This window comes from Ctenopharyngodon idella, chromosome 18 (genome assembly GCF_019924925.1).
Source record: "Ctenopharyngodon idella isolate HZGC_01 chromosome 18, HZGC01, whole genome shotgun sequence".
In the NCBI taxonomy this organism is placed as follows: Eukaryota; Metazoa; Chordata; class Actinopteri; order Cypriniformes; family Xenocyprididae; genus Ctenopharyngodon; species Ctenopharyngodon idella.
In genome coordinates, this window is record NC_067237.1 from 36,377,167 (window position 1) to 36,392,430 (window position 15,264).

Here is a 15,264-nt window from a genome sequence, read left to right on the forward strand (position 1 = left end):
ATTTGCACATGGTTTGTCTTAAAGCATATTAAAAACACTACATAGACATATAAACAACATTAAAAACTTGATTTTCACCACAGAGTGTCTTTAAATTATTTAAAATAATTATTGTTCATTAAAGAAGGTTTTGAGAAAAACTGAAGAATATTTTCTGTTTTTGTTTTCTTTCTCTTCAGGCTGAATAATAACAGTATTACAGCAGAAGGTTGTGCTGCTTTAACTTCAGCGTTTAATTCAAACCCTTCAAACCTGATAGAGCTGGATCTGAGTGGAAATAAACTAGGAAACACAGGAATGGAGAAGATCTGTCTTCTGTTGAAAAAAACACAATGCAAAATGGAAAAACTGAAGTGTGTATATTTAAATCTATATTTTTGTATATTAATATACATTTGTAAATGTCCTATTTTGATTAGATAACTTAAAGACTATATAGGCTGAAATTTCAATTTCAGTACATGCATCACTGTGCATTTTACTATATACTGTAATTGACTGTAAAGTATTATGTAGATAAGAACAAAGAATAAACAAACATTTTTTTTTCTTCTAGACTTTCAGACTGCAGTATCACAGAAGAAGGTTATAAAGCTCTGGCTTCAGCTCTGAGATCAAACCCTTCACACCTGATAGAGCTGGATCTCACAGGAAATGATCCTGGACAATCAGGAGTGAAGGAGCTCAATGATTTACTACAGGATGAACACTGTTCATTAAAGTCCATCAAGTAATTTAAAAAAATTTACTTAGTGAAATTAACGGCTCTCCAACAATGCTGCAATGTGACATTAATAAACCATATCTTATTTTGTTTAATCAAAAATGTTGTGTCATGAAGTGTTTAAATAAAACATCATATATAATATGCAAGATCAATGTAAATGCATTGTATTAACAACATTGCAGATCAATTAGGAATACATGTACCATACAAAACTTTCAAATTAAACAGTAAACACCATCTGTTCCAAAAAATGGTGTGTGTGGATCAACAGCATGTTCACAATTGTAAAATTAACTAATCTAAAATTCTCATCTACTTACTGAAGGTTTCTGAAGAGTACTGCTGCAATGGAGGTGTGCGAGTATCTTACTAAAGTTCTGGGTAAAAGTCCATTATTACTGACAGAACTGGATCTGAGTGAAGTGAAATTAGGAGATCTGGATGGAGAGAAACTCTCTGCTCTTTTGATGGACTCTCATAGCAAAGTGGAGAAAATCAAGTGAGTCAATGTGATCTTCTGTTTGTTCTGTATTGTAAAAGACTGTCATTCACATGTGTGAGTAGATATGAAGAGTTGTTGTTAAATAACGCTGTTTCTGTGTTTAGGCTGAATAATTGTAAGCTGACAGAGAAAAGCTGTTCAGTTCTAGCTACTGTTCTCTCCTCCAAAACCATCCTGAAAGAGCTGAACCTGAACAACAGCCGTCTGCTGGACTCAAGAGTCAAAGAGATCTGTGAGGGACTGAAGAAATCAACGCTGAAGATACTCAAGTGAGTACAGTTCACCATCAGCTACACTCAACACCACAGCAATCACAGGAATATGATGCATTTGATAACATTTTGTATTATTTTCAGGCTCAGTGAGTGTGATCTAACAGAGGAAAGCTGTTCAGCTCTTGCTTCAGTTCTCAGTTCAGACTCCAGCTATCTGAAGGATCTTGACTTGAGTAATAATAATCTCCAGGATTCAGTAGTGAAGCTGTTCTCTGATGGACTGAAAAATAACTGTAAACTGGAGAAACTCAGGTTAGTTGACTAATATATTAAAGGTCGTTGGGCCTGTTGTTTGCTTCCATATTCAGCTATCCATTTTTGTATGGAATAATATTGTTCAGGACATATATGGAGTAATTGATTATTCTGTTCTAGACTTTCAGACTGCAGTATCACAGAAGAAGGTTATAAAGCTCTGGCTTCAGCTCTGAGATCAAACCCTTCACACCTGATAGAGCTGGATCTCACAGGAAATGATCCTGGACGATCAGGAGTGAAGGAGCTCAATGATTTACTACAGGATGACTCCTGTAAATTAACCATCAGGTGATTAAAACCTTTAAATTTTTAAAAATAAGACAGATATGATATCAGCTATATGAAAGTAGAAGGGGATAAATGAGTCGGTGCAGCATTATAAAGGCGAAGAGGAATTTAAAGAATTGCAGTTCAAAGCAATTCATCAGTTACACAACTGAATTTAATGGGTTTTGTGACAAAAATAATGGAAAAAAACATGATTATTATATAAATAATCTTTGCAAATTATTGTTTTCAGATTTTGCTGATTTGTATAATAGATATTTTGTCAGTGAAACTGGAGGCAGTTATTATAACTATGACTTTAATACTACACTAGACCCATAAAGAAGATCAAAATATTCGATCACTTTTAAATGAAAATTACCCCAATCTTTACTCACCCTCAAGCCATCCTAGGTGTACATGACTTTCTTGTTTCTGACGAAGATAATCTGAGAAATATTAATAAATATCCTGATGCATCCAAGCTATATAATGCCAGTAATGCATTACCAAATGAGTATGAGCTGAAGAAAGTGTCTCCATCCACATCCATCCATTGTAAACATATTCCACGCTGCTCCGGGGGGGTTAATAAAGGCCTTCTGAAGAAAAAATCCATATTTAACAAGTTATGAAGTTAAATATCCAGCTTCCGCCAGACCGCCTTCCATATTCAAATTACGAAACAATGGAACTGGTGTTGCGTCAGTTCCGTAAGTTGAATAGGGAAGCTGTAGGATGTACAGCGTAAGCTTTTTGAAGAATATGGAAGGCGGTCTGGCAGAAACTGGATATTTAACTTCATAACTTGTTAAATATAGATTTTTTTTTTTTTTACACTAACGCATCGCTTCACTTCAGAAGGCCTTTATTAACCCTCCGGAGCCACGTGGAATATGTTTATGATGGATGGATGTGGATGGAGACACTTTCTTCAGCTCATACTCGTTTGGTAACGCATTACTGGCATTTTAAAGCTCGGATGTGTCAGTATATTTATTAATATTTCTCCGATTATCTTCGTCAGAAACAAGAAAGTCATATACACCTAGGATGGCTTGAGGGTGAGTAATTTTTATTTGAAAGTGATCTAATCCTTTAAGTTGTGAATACCATAAAAATATAACAAGATTATCAAATCTAAATCCTCTTCTACTTCTTGTAGATATTTGAAATGTCCTGCTGCACAGGAAGCGTGTGAGTATCTCACTAAAGTTCTGGGTAAAAGTCCATTATTACTGACAGAACTGGATCTGAGTGAAGATAAATTAGGAGATCTGGATTGGGAGAATCTCTCTGCTCTTTTGATGGACTCTCATAGTAAAGTGGAGAAAATCAAGTAAGTAAACTTGATTTTATATATTGTAACTTCTCTGTGTTTTTTTTTTTTTTTTCATTTTAAATGACTGTCAGTCACGTGTGAGTAGATATGAAGAGCTGTTGGTCTAATGTGTGTTGAATATGTGCCGAATTATAAATGTTGTTTTTGTGTTCAGGCTGAATAATTGTGGTCTGACAGAGAAAAGCTGTTCAGTTTTAGCTACTGTTCTCTCCTCCAAAACCATCCTGAAAGAGCTGAACCTGAACAAGAGCCGTCTGCTGGACTCAGGAGTCAAAGAGATCTGTGAGGGACTGAAGAATGCTGTGTGTGAGCTGAAGATACTCAAGTGAGTATATTTCAACTAGGCCTGGGTGATAAAATGGTATCGGTATTTATTGACAGTATGCCTTCATCAATAACGATTGAAAAAATGTTTGATACAACATTCAATATAATTTTACTTAAATGCATAAAAATGTAAATAGACATGAAGTTCGGTTGCATGAACAACCCTCAAGCATGCGCCATCCAAGGATCACAAAAATTCGTATCATATACAATGATAAAGGGTTAGTGACAAGCAAACAAGTTGCATTGCTGTGGGATTCGCTTGCTCTATCACCATGTGAAATCAGAACACATGAACACATGCTAATATGAGTTCCATGCTTGCCAGCGATGATGAAAAATATAATAAAAGTGTCGCAGTTTTTTGGTTTTAGGTCTGATCAACATTGTCTTACAGATGTTAATTTACCTCAAAATTTGCCTTAAGCAGTTATCATGTTTAAATAAGCAAATAAACACTGATGTGTTTACGGTAGCGATCAGAGTATAGCAAGTCACCTTTTGAACGTAACTTGGCACTTCAGATAATGCATATCAATTACATTGTTTCACCATTAGGTGGTGACAAGTGAATGTGCAAAAAAAAAAATGTTTGTCATTGAATCGTTCATTCAAAAGATTCATTCAAAAACGCTGATTCATCCAGTAATGAAACAAGTGCAGTCTTTGAGGGAATCATTGAATCATACATTCATACATGTTTTTTTTAAATAAATCATAAAAAATTATTTTAACATTTTTAAATAGACCGCAGCAATTATTTGTTTAGTTGTTGTTCAGAATAATGGGAGAATCATGATCTCTGTTTGATTTAAAATAAAAAATAAATATTTTATATATATATATATATATATAATATATATATATATATATATATATAGTCACTGTACTAAGAATCATGCGGCTCTAAGTTTCTTTAAAGTATTATTATGTCCTATTATGCCCTTTTACGAAGTTTTGATTTTGTTTTTGGGGTGTACTAGAATGTGTTCATGTTTGATTGTTCAAAAAATGCATTATTTTTTCACATATTTTACATTATTACAGCTCCTCTGTCCCCTCTGAGGTTGGAAAGTAGGGCTGGGAATTCAGAGGAAAGAGTTGATTCCAAAGGTTGGAATTTCGTCATCAGAAGTGTACACACATACTGTATGAGCACTGCCGGATATTTGTAACCACATATACTTGTATGTGCAGGTCACATGTGCGCATTTATTTTTTTTGCAGTAATTAGTTTATCCTCAAGGTGGCAACCGTACCCTGGGGGCATCGATTCACAAGGTAGTCAACGAAAACCTGCATAAACAGAACAGAACGGAACACATGCAAGCTACAGCAACAATGGAGGCATACATAGACGAGAGATTGTGTGAAGAGGTTGAAGAGTACCCTCATTTGAACAACTTTAGCATGATAGAATACAAAGATGTTTAGATGTGTTGTAACTCGTGGCGAGAGATTGCTCAAAACTGTATGCGTCGAACGTCTGTGTACGCGTACGATTTAAATGAAGTATAGTTTCCAAGGCTGTGCATTCAACTGTGAGCATACACTAGTGTACGTGTAAAAAAAAAAGAAAAAAAAAAAAAAAAGAAATATACTCAGGGTTTAATAGTGATTGAAAATCTGATTCATTTCTTTCTGATAGTTTGTGTCAATGAACCAGTTCAAAAAACTATACAGAGGTTATTTTAAGGTGAAACTGGCTTATGTTCTCTACAATTTTGAGTGCTACACGGACTTATATGAGAGAATAGATCATGATGTGATCGAGGGTCTTAATTTTCATTTGAAATAAAATGCTATTTTTTTATCCATTTCTCTTCATCAGCTAATAATTCTGAAAGAAAAGGTGTCAAAAGCAGATAAGTGGCTGAGAGCCTACTTGCTATAGTAAAAAAAAAAAAAAAAAAAAAAAACACTTTCTGGCGCATCTGATTGACAGATATTCAGCTAAATTGTGCACAAGACACTTCATGTCTTGTTCCATACATGCAATAAATGCACGTCCTTGAATAACTTTTATAAAAAATTTTTTTTTTTTTTTTTTTATGATTTAAAATCAATCAGAGCTATATAAATGTGCCTTTATATTATTAATACAGCTTCATATTATGAGAAGGCTACTTTCTACGACCTTAATACCCTATAGTCACGGCAAGATTAGGTTCCTTCAATCTAAAAAACAAGAAGTTAAAAAGAATCAAAAACAGAAGGAGGAATCGATTCTGTTTTTTTTCTGTTTACTTTGACTTTACACATAAGCGACTGTGTTTATTTAAACCTTGTGTGTATTTGACAGTATTAGCACAATAAGACGCAAAACATAACTTGCCGTTTGACAGGCTTTTAGTGTGCTCGCGCTTTGAGTGTGCTTGCTCAGAAAAGTGCACGTCAGAACAGCATGTGAATAAAATGTTTAACCGGCAGGGCTTAAAGGGTTAGTTCACCCAAAAATGAACATTTTGTCATTAATTACCCACCCTTATGTTGTTCCACACCCGTAAGATCTTCGTTCATCTTCGGAACACAAATTAAGATATTTTTGATAAAATCTGATGGCTCAGTGAGGCATCCATTTACAGCAAGTTAATTTACACTTTCAATGCCCAGAAAGGTAGTAAAGACATATTTAAAATATAAACGTAATAAAAAATCATAAAAAATATACAAAAAAGAAATGTTTCCAAAATAAGTGTTGTAGTATAACTATCAGGACATCAGTGATGTGTGAACTGAATTTGGTGACAGTACAGTGTATTACAGCGAAGTTATTGAATATATTTTTCATAATAAAAAATCTTAAAAATTATACAAAAATATATTTTTCCAAAATAAGTGTTGTAGTATAACCAGCAGGACAGCAGAGATGTGTGAACTAAATTTGGTGACACTACAGTGTGTAACATCTGTTTTTGTAGCAACGCTTTTCGGGTTTTGCACTTTGCAGATGGTCCCTTTGAATCTTTCTCTCAGCCGTCTGAGCATAGAGATCAATGTATTTTGTCCACTGCGGAGGAAAGCTTTTTTTGAGGAAAATTAGGTTGTAGCTGCTTGTCTACATTACTACGATTGAAAAGAGGTGTTATTTATATAGTAACAGCATTTAGCTCACGAGTTATTGATCCGGGAAATTCGAATCTGTGAATATCTTCACTTATGTTCTGAAGATAAACGAAGGTCTTACAGGCATAGAACAACATGAGGGTGAGTAATTAATGATATAATTTTCATTTTTGGGTAAACTAACCCTTTAAGGCTTTTGAACTTTCGTGACTGTGAATAACTGCAGTGTTCTGTGAGCGTATGTCAATGTATGTCACGTTATACAGTATGTTGAGACGGATGTGCCAGGACTGCAACTGATAGCACAAAAGCACTATAGCATGATAAAACGATATTTCTTAAAAAGCTGAATAGCTGTCTGATCATAAACAGGTGTTAATGCCATGCAGAACACTGAGACTGCTTGCAAGTCAAACCACTTGAAGAGGTGCATTTGAAAGATGCATTTATGCTTGCCCAGCAGTATCTGGAAATACATATGGTTGTTCAAGCCACATGTTCATTTTACTCCTCTTAAAATTGCAAAAAGGAAGGACAGCATGTTCTCTATATCGATCTTTCTCTATAAACACATTTGGTCTGCCAGAGTGTTTCTCTTCAGTAAGCACATGTTGCAATAATAAATAAATAAATAAAACTTAATGATTGCTTTGGCATCCAGAAGCTTGACACCCAATCATTCTTACCACTGCTGATGTTGCTCTCTCTCTCTTATTGAGGTTTTGGTTTTAAACGTAGCTGATGATAAATAAAATGCAGCACATTTCTGTTGCTTTTAGGGACATGAACTCCACTGAATTTCCATGAGACACAAGAATTAATTTGCAGGGCACGAATTTTCGATGAAGTGTGAATGAAACATTAAAACTGTTAAGATAGCAATCTGATTGCTTGAGACGGATGAGGAGATTGGGTGTAAATGCACATTATCTGTTTCTCTAGATCAGGGATTTTCAACCTGTGGGGCACAACCAGCACCCGTTAAGGGGGGTGCGAGCACCTATTAATTCAGAAGCATACACTCGAGTAAAACAGCTGTAAATGTGAGATTTTACTAGCAAATCTTTAGTCATTCACTAGAGGGGGCAATTTAACTATTCTTCCAGCTAATCGTTGGCTGTGGTTACAGCAGGTTTGGCGCAACTGAATTTGAGCAAAACAACTAAAAACAAAATGGACTGGTGGCTTGTAAAAATCAAGAATACCAGAGATGATAAAAACTAAGGTTAAATGAATGAAAAACAAGCTCAGTCTTCACTCTAAAGTCGGTAAGCTGTTTATTTTTTTAATGTTTCAGTTTTAAAATAATACCCTGTCTGTAATGTTACCGGACACGGATGCAACGCGCAAAACCCCCAACAGTAAATTTAAAAATTGGCAGGGGGGGTTGTAAGGGGGCCGCGAGTGAAATTAGATAAACGTAGGGGGGCGCGAGTCCTAATAGGCTGAAAACCCCTGCTCTAGATACTCAACTAATAAAAACCAAATAAAAAAATTCATTACTTTACAACTCTACAATTACATTTTCCCTGCATTTATGATCAAATTTTACAGTATTTCTGACCAATAATTAATTATAATTCATTAATCATTCCACACATTAATGAAGTCAGAAGTAGCTTATCTGTGTATCTGATAAAGTATTCAGCTCTAATGTGATCGGTCATATTTTGGTATTCAGAGTATTGTGCAGTAATGAAGTAAGTTAAACCAAAATGTGAAATTAAAATAGTTTTATTTTCTGTAGACTTTCAGACTGCAGTATCACAGAAGAAGGTTATAAAGCTCTGGCTTCAGCTCTGAGATCAAACCCTCTATCACACCTGATAGAGCTGGATCTCACAGGAAATGATCCTGGACAATCAGGAGTGAAGGAGCTCAATGATTTACTACAGGATCCAGACTGTCAACTCAAGACACTGAGGTGAGTGTTCTTCAACTAATAAAATGTAATTTTTGCTGAAAAAGAATTAAACTGTCACAGTGCTGTTGCTCTTCAGATGTTCTGAGTTGTCGTCCTGGCTCGTGTCCCTTCCCCCCATCTCTCCCACTTTACTTCCTGCTGTTCTATACTTTTTATCTTAAAAAGACATTTTGTAAAAGCTTTGAAATAACTAAAACCCTTTCACAACATTGTGAGCATAAAACACTATATAGCAGGTAATGTCAGCGTACTTCTACTTTGTCAAGGTTGTTACAAAGTCCTGATGCAGAAGAAGCCTGTAAATATCTGACTGAAGATCTTCACATTAAAAACCTGTTACTTCTGAGAGAGCTGAATCTGAGTGGATGTGAACTAGGAGACACACGAGTGAATCAGATCGCTGCTCTACTGCAGGATAAACACTGTACAGTCAACAGACTGATGTGAGTATTGTGTTGATTCACATCTGGTGACAAAAACAAAATTTTCAGTAATCATGTTGATGTACTATGTGTTGGTAAATTCTCCTTCTCCTGTTCATCATTTTAGGATGCGTGATTGTGGTCTAACAGAGAAAAGCTGTTCAGCTCTCGCTACAGTCCTGAGATCAAACTCCAGTCTGAAAGAGCTTGACATCAGCAACAATAATCTGCAGAATTCAGGAGTGAAGAAACTCCAGAAGGGATTAGAAAATATAAACTGCACACTGGAGAAACTCAGGTGAGTTTAGTAAATAATTGTTTGATTTTAAAGCTGCACTATATAACTTTTTTTGTTCAAAATTTACAAAATGTATATAATGAGCGAGTTTAACATGAATCCTTTTTCCAAACCATGTTTTTTCTTATCCTGATTCACTAGAATAAGTGTTTGTATTTGGATTATTGTAGACCAGTCGGGTCACCACCACTGCGGAGTAGCACAGTACCTGCATGAATCACCTTAGACAGAAACGGAGAGAAGTAGCTCAAGTTCCAATGTTCTTCTCCTAGATGCATGCAGTTTTGTTAATTAACCCCTGGAGTGCTAAAAGTTACATAATGCAGCTTTAATAATAACATTTTCCTTTGTCCAAAGTTAAATTATTCCAGTAAACAAGTCTCTGTCAGATGATGAAATACATTTTTTTCCTCTTCTCTAGACTTTCAGACTGCAGTATCACAGAAGAAGGTTATAAAGCTCTGGCTTCAGCTCTGAGATCAAACCCTTCACACCTGATAGAGCTGGATCTCACAGGAAATGATCCTGGACAATCAGGAGTGAAGGAGCTTGATGATTTACTACAGAATCAGAACTGTCAACTCAAGACACTGAGGTGAGACATGATGAAATATTCAAAATCAAATAAATAAACCCATAAAATATGAAGGCTATTTTTACAGAAAAATCATTTTACTAATTCAGTCGAATGCATAGGGCTGGGCAATATTTTTCCCATATCATTCAGAATTGATATCTATTTACTTCATAGTATTAATGGGGAAGGAAATGTTCCACGTTTGTTAGACCATCAAAAAAAAAAAAATTTTTATATATATATATATATATATATATATAAAAAATATATAGTTTACAAGTAAACTCCACAAAGTAAGCTACCTTTATATTTTAATTCCACTTCTTCACACAGAGACAAGCAGATCATGCAGACTTTTTAGCATCATACATCTTATTGTATAGATGTAGGCTAAATATAAAAAATTACTTAAAAGTTTATCAAAATCATAGATTTATCATTTCCTATAAATGTTGATATTAATCTATCACTCAGTCCCGCTGATGTATCAAAGTAAATTCAAGATAAACCATGTCACACTGTTTCCCATCAAAGTCAGATGCTTTTTTTCCTCATGTTTAGTTGAGAACTGAATTGAATCCTGCTTCAACTTCTCTTCTGCAGGTTTTTGGGTCCTGCTGCAGATAAAGCCTGTCAGTATGTGAGAGGAATTGTGGGTAAAAACCCATTAATTCTGAGAGAGCTGAATCTGAGTGAATGTGAACTAAAAGACACACGAGTGCATCAGATCGCTGCTCTACTGAAGGATAAACACTGTAAACTCAACACACTGATGTAAGTTGTATCATTATAACATCTTTAAAACTTGTGAACTTGCTGCTGGGTTTGTTTTATGTATCTTTTATTGGAAAGTGCTGACTGAATAATTATTGGATGCTTTTGTAATGTCATCATCCTCAAGTAAATATTTGTCTCTTTATGCAGTCTGAATAACAGTGATATCACATCAGAAGATTGTCGTGTTCTGACTGAAGCTTTAAATACAAACCCGTCAAATCTGACAGAGCTGAATCTGAGTGGGACTAAACTCAGAGACTCAGGAATGAAGATCTTATTGACTCTGTTTGAGAATGAACAGTGTAGACTGAAAAAGCTGAAGTAAGTATTTTAGTCAATGTGTTGAAGGCCAACTGTTACAAGAAAACTGATAATATTCATCTTTTTTTTCTTTTCTTTTTTTTCTTCCTTCTACAGGTTTAACTGCATCAGTATTACAGCAGAAGGTTGTGCTGCTCTGACTAAAGCTTTTAATTCAAGCCCTTCAAACCTGATAGAGCTGGATCTGAGTGGAAATAAACTAGGAGACTCTGGAGTAACACAAATCTCCAATGTACTTGGAAATCCACAGTGTGCACTACAGATACTCAGGTTTGAATTTGCTAAACATGAATCAGTATGAATGCATGTACACAGGTTATTATTAACCCTAGTGTTGGGGAGTAGCTAGCTTAACTACATTTTTCAGTAGCTCAGCTACTTTTAAAACAGTGTAGCTTTTCCAGTAGCTAACTACTTTTTACAGCAAGTAGTGGTGTAAGCACAACCAAAAGCTACATTCCGTTTTGCGTTCTGAGTCTGACAAATCACGAGCCTGTAATGCAGTAAAGCAGTGTCGTCTTAAAATTTGTTCATTACCACCATCTCTTGTTGACTTTAAAGTCCGTCCACCGACAAGAGATCGTCTGATGATTATGTAAAGGACCTAAGTGGATATTTCACATGAGTCAACTAAGTTATACAAACCAAAGATTAAAACGCTCTCTACGTTGAAGACTTAAACCACATACAGGAGGTGAATAATGGTCTTTTTAAATTGAGTAATTGTCCTGCTTTATTGCACTCTATATAAAATGTATTTCTTATCTAATTACAAAGATGGTTTAATCTGTCCCGCCACAGTTTTTTAATGAACCTAAAAGATCACTAATTGAACAGAATATAAAATCGTGATACAGTAGTGCATTTATCACATGGCTAAGGCTGATTGTGGTGGGATTCAAGCAAAGCACACTGTGTTCACGAGAGCAGCTCATGACTGGAGTCTCAGAGTGGTTCTGTTCAAAGTAAACGCTGCACGCTCCATCACTGCATGTGCTGTGAGTTTAACCTGCATTTTTGACTAATCCTGAGTATTTAATTTAAGTTGCATATATTTTGTTCTTGCACTGATGTTACATTTGTAGCAATTTTGCACTATGACAGCCAGTTTGAGATATAGGCTATATTTGAGTATTGTGTGTATAGAGTAGTTTACAAAATAAAATGTTTAAAAAGTTTTTGCGTTTGAAATGACTGGGGAAAAGTGTCCCAATCAACCTGAATTCACCCTACTCTTTGAAATCATAATTGCATTGCTTTATGTTGTTTTAAATCCCAAATATTTTACTTATAACATTCTCCATTAACAATTTTTCAGTTAGTCCTGTTTGTAACAATGCCGTTGTAATAATAAAAAAGTAGCTTCGATGTAGCTAGCTACTTTTTGATAGTAACTTGTAGTGTAGCGAACTACTTTTTCAGAAGGGTAGCTTGAATGTAACTTAACTTATGAGTAGCTTATAGCTTGTCAACAAATATATTTTTTGGACTGTCTAGACATTAAGTCCTAAAGTAAGCAGGAAATATTAAAATTTAGCAAATGGCTTCGGCAGACATGTATTGTGATACTAAGTGAGGCAGCCTGTCTTTGAGCCTTCCTTAGCTCTACAGCACCCCAGCACTCCAGTGTAAATTTGTGGTGAAAAGTGGAACTGCAGTGAGCTCTAATTAAGATTAATTGAGAATTATCAGTGAATCACACCTTGGAATGTCACAATTTACCAATCAGAATTACTATTTCAGAGAAGCCGTGTAATAAATACAGGTAAATAAAAATCATGAAGAACCTCTGTTAGTAAGTAATGTCTTACATTAGTGAAAATGTCACTTGTATTCATTTTTCTTATTGACAAAACTTTTGGCGTGCTGGGAATTACAAATATCCTAATGGCAAAATCCTATCGTATTGTGTTGGGTTGAAATAGCAAGCTCAGAAACCGGAGTAAGACCATAGCGGTTTCTGTTTCCCAGTAAAACATCATGGATGCAGCGCCACAAGTCTTCTGACCAATCAGAATCAAGATGATGACATTGTCTTATTTCAAATTAATAATATATACAACCTTGCTTCGTTACAGAATTAATCAGCGTTTTTTTTTTTTTAAAGGATTCACCCAAAAATGAAAATTCAGTCATTAGTTACTCACCCTCATGTCGTTCCACACCCGTATGACATTTGTTCTTCGGGACACAAATTAAGATATTTTTGATAAAATCCGATGGCTCAGTGAGGCCTGTTACAGTAGCTGTGTAGCTGCAGCAGGGATGAGGCGAAATACGGACTTCTAACATAAACAGGGTCTTTATTAAACAAGGAACAGAACAGCGACACAAGACTTAACACAAGATAACACCAATATAACATTAAGAACGGACCGGGAGTGCAAGAAGTGAGTCCAACTTAAAGGGAGTGCTAATGACGAGGAGCAGGTGCCGGGAATCCAGGGAGAAGCGGGAAGCTGATAAGGGGAAGTGCAAAAAGGTGTGGAGCAAGGAGGATTCAGGGAAATGGAGTCCAGGAAGGCGTGACTGTGACATTACCTCCCCCTCCCCGGTAGGCGCGTCCTCGCGCCTCAGATGGAACAACGGGGGAGGGGGGGTGGGTGACCTGGAGACCTACACGCAGGTGTGGGGGGAGGTGCAGAGGTCTCCAGGGCGGGTCAGGAGTCTTGGGTGGCCGTGGCGGGTCAGGAGCCATGGAAGGCCGTGGCAGAGCGGGCTCGGGGGCCGCCGGGGGCTCGGAGGCGGCTGGAGCTACAGGCTCCGTCTAAAAGTCTATTAGCCAGTCATTTCCTTCCATTTCTGGCGACTTGGGTTGTTCGGAGGCAGAATTCGAGGGAGACTTGGGTTTTTTAGCGGCCTCTTCTTCTTTGGCCGTCTGGGCCTAGCGGTGGATTTTCCTTTGGCCGGCTTGGGGTGTGGGTCAGGCAGGACACCAGGGGAATGCCCACTGGAGGGGCAGGTGGAGGAAACCGGCGGTTGGCGAACTGGCCAGGCCGCATGTATTTCTGTGGGGACTGGACGAGGAATACACGATTTTTCTTGAACCTCTTCAATAACAAAATCAGAACAATTCAGAAAGAGAATCAAATTAATTGTCTCGACTAAGGAAAAAACACGCAAGTTCACTAAAACGAATCATGTCCTCGTCCAGCCCCGCCAGAAAACAAGCGTTTAAAGGGGCATCTGGCCAGTTCACCAAATAAGCAAGCTCGGTAAATTCCACCACATACCTCTCCAGCGGGCGACCGTCCTGCCGGAACCCACACAGGCGATTGAGGCCTGCTTGAGAGACACAGGAGACACGGGAGACTCAGGTAACAGAAATAATCCCATTGTTTGAGCTGTTGAAGTCCTTCGGTTGGGTCCGTTCTTCTGTTACAGTAGCTGTGTAGCTGCAGCAGGGATGAGGTGAAATACGGACTTCTAACATAAACAGGGTCTTTATTAAACAAGGAACAGAACAGCGACACAAGACTTAACACAAGATAACATCAATATAACATTAAGAAAGGACCGGGAGTGCAAGGAGTGAGTCCAACTTAAAGGGAGTGCTAATGACGAGGAGCAGGTGCCGGGAATCCAGGGAGAAGTGGGAGGAAGTGCAAACAGGTGTGGAGCAAGGAGGATTCTGGGAAATGGAGTCCGGGAAGGCGTGACTGTGACAAGGCCTCCATTGACAGCAAGACAATTAACACTTGTTAAGTGCCCAGAAAGCTACTAAAGACATATTTAAAACAGTTCATGTGACTACAGTGGTTCAACCTTAATGTTATGAAGCGACGAGAATACTTTTTCTGAGCCAAAAAAACAAAACAAAATAATGACTTTATTCAACAATATCTAGTAATGGGCGATTTCAAAACACTGTTTCATGAAGAAACAAAAGATACGTAAAGCTTCAAAGCTTCATGAAGTATTTAATATGCATTATTAAATGAGTTATAAGTTGTGTTTTGGATATCTTATGTCTGTAATCTGAGTAAAATAAATCCTTTAAAAATTAAACTATATTTTCAGTACAAATGTCATTAGATTGCAATATATTTACTTTTTTAATCAGTTACTATTAAATGTTTTACATTTTACAAATGAAATCCTTCGTTTTCTTCAGTTACGACATCTTTTAATAAGAATTGTGAAAGATGTTTGTCCTATTTGCTCTTCTATGCACTGAAAGT

General features: G+C 36.6%; 1 protein-coding gene across 1 annotated transcript in view; it reads left to right on the forward strand.

The window, feature by feature from the left end:
* LOC127499620 (uncharacterized) overlaps window positions 1-15,264 on the forward strand; it is a 259,187-nt gene that overhangs the window by 230,364 nt on the left and 13,559 nt on the right. The window contains exons 129-143 of the mRNA XM_051870016.1: window positions 180-353; window positions 557-730; window positions 1,053-1,226; window positions 1,334-1,498; window positions 1,586-1,756; window positions 1,880-2,050; window positions 3,195-3,368; window positions 3,526-3,696; window positions 8,512-8,688; window positions 8,955-9,131; window positions 9,238-9,408; window positions 9,830-10,003; window positions 10,589-10,759; window positions 10,910-11,083; window positions 11,180-11,353. Coding sequence (XP_051725976.1) covers window positions 180-353; window positions 557-730; window positions 1,053-1,226; window positions 1,334-1,498; window positions 1,586-1,756; window positions 1,880-2,050; window positions 3,195-3,368; window positions 3,526-3,696; window positions 8,512-8,688; window positions 8,955-9,131; window positions 9,238-9,408; window positions 9,830-10,003; window positions 10,589-10,759; window positions 10,910-11,083; window positions 11,180-11,353 — 2,592 coding nt within the window. The remainder of the gene's footprint in view (window positions 1-179; window positions 354-556; window positions 731-1,052; window positions 1,227-1,333; window positions 1,499-1,585; window positions 1,757-1,879; window positions 2,051-3,194; window positions 3,369-3,525; window positions 3,697-8,511; window positions 8,689-8,954; window positions 9,132-9,237; window positions 9,409-9,829; window positions 10,004-10,588; window positions 10,760-10,909; window positions 11,084-11,179; window positions 11,354-15,264) is intronic.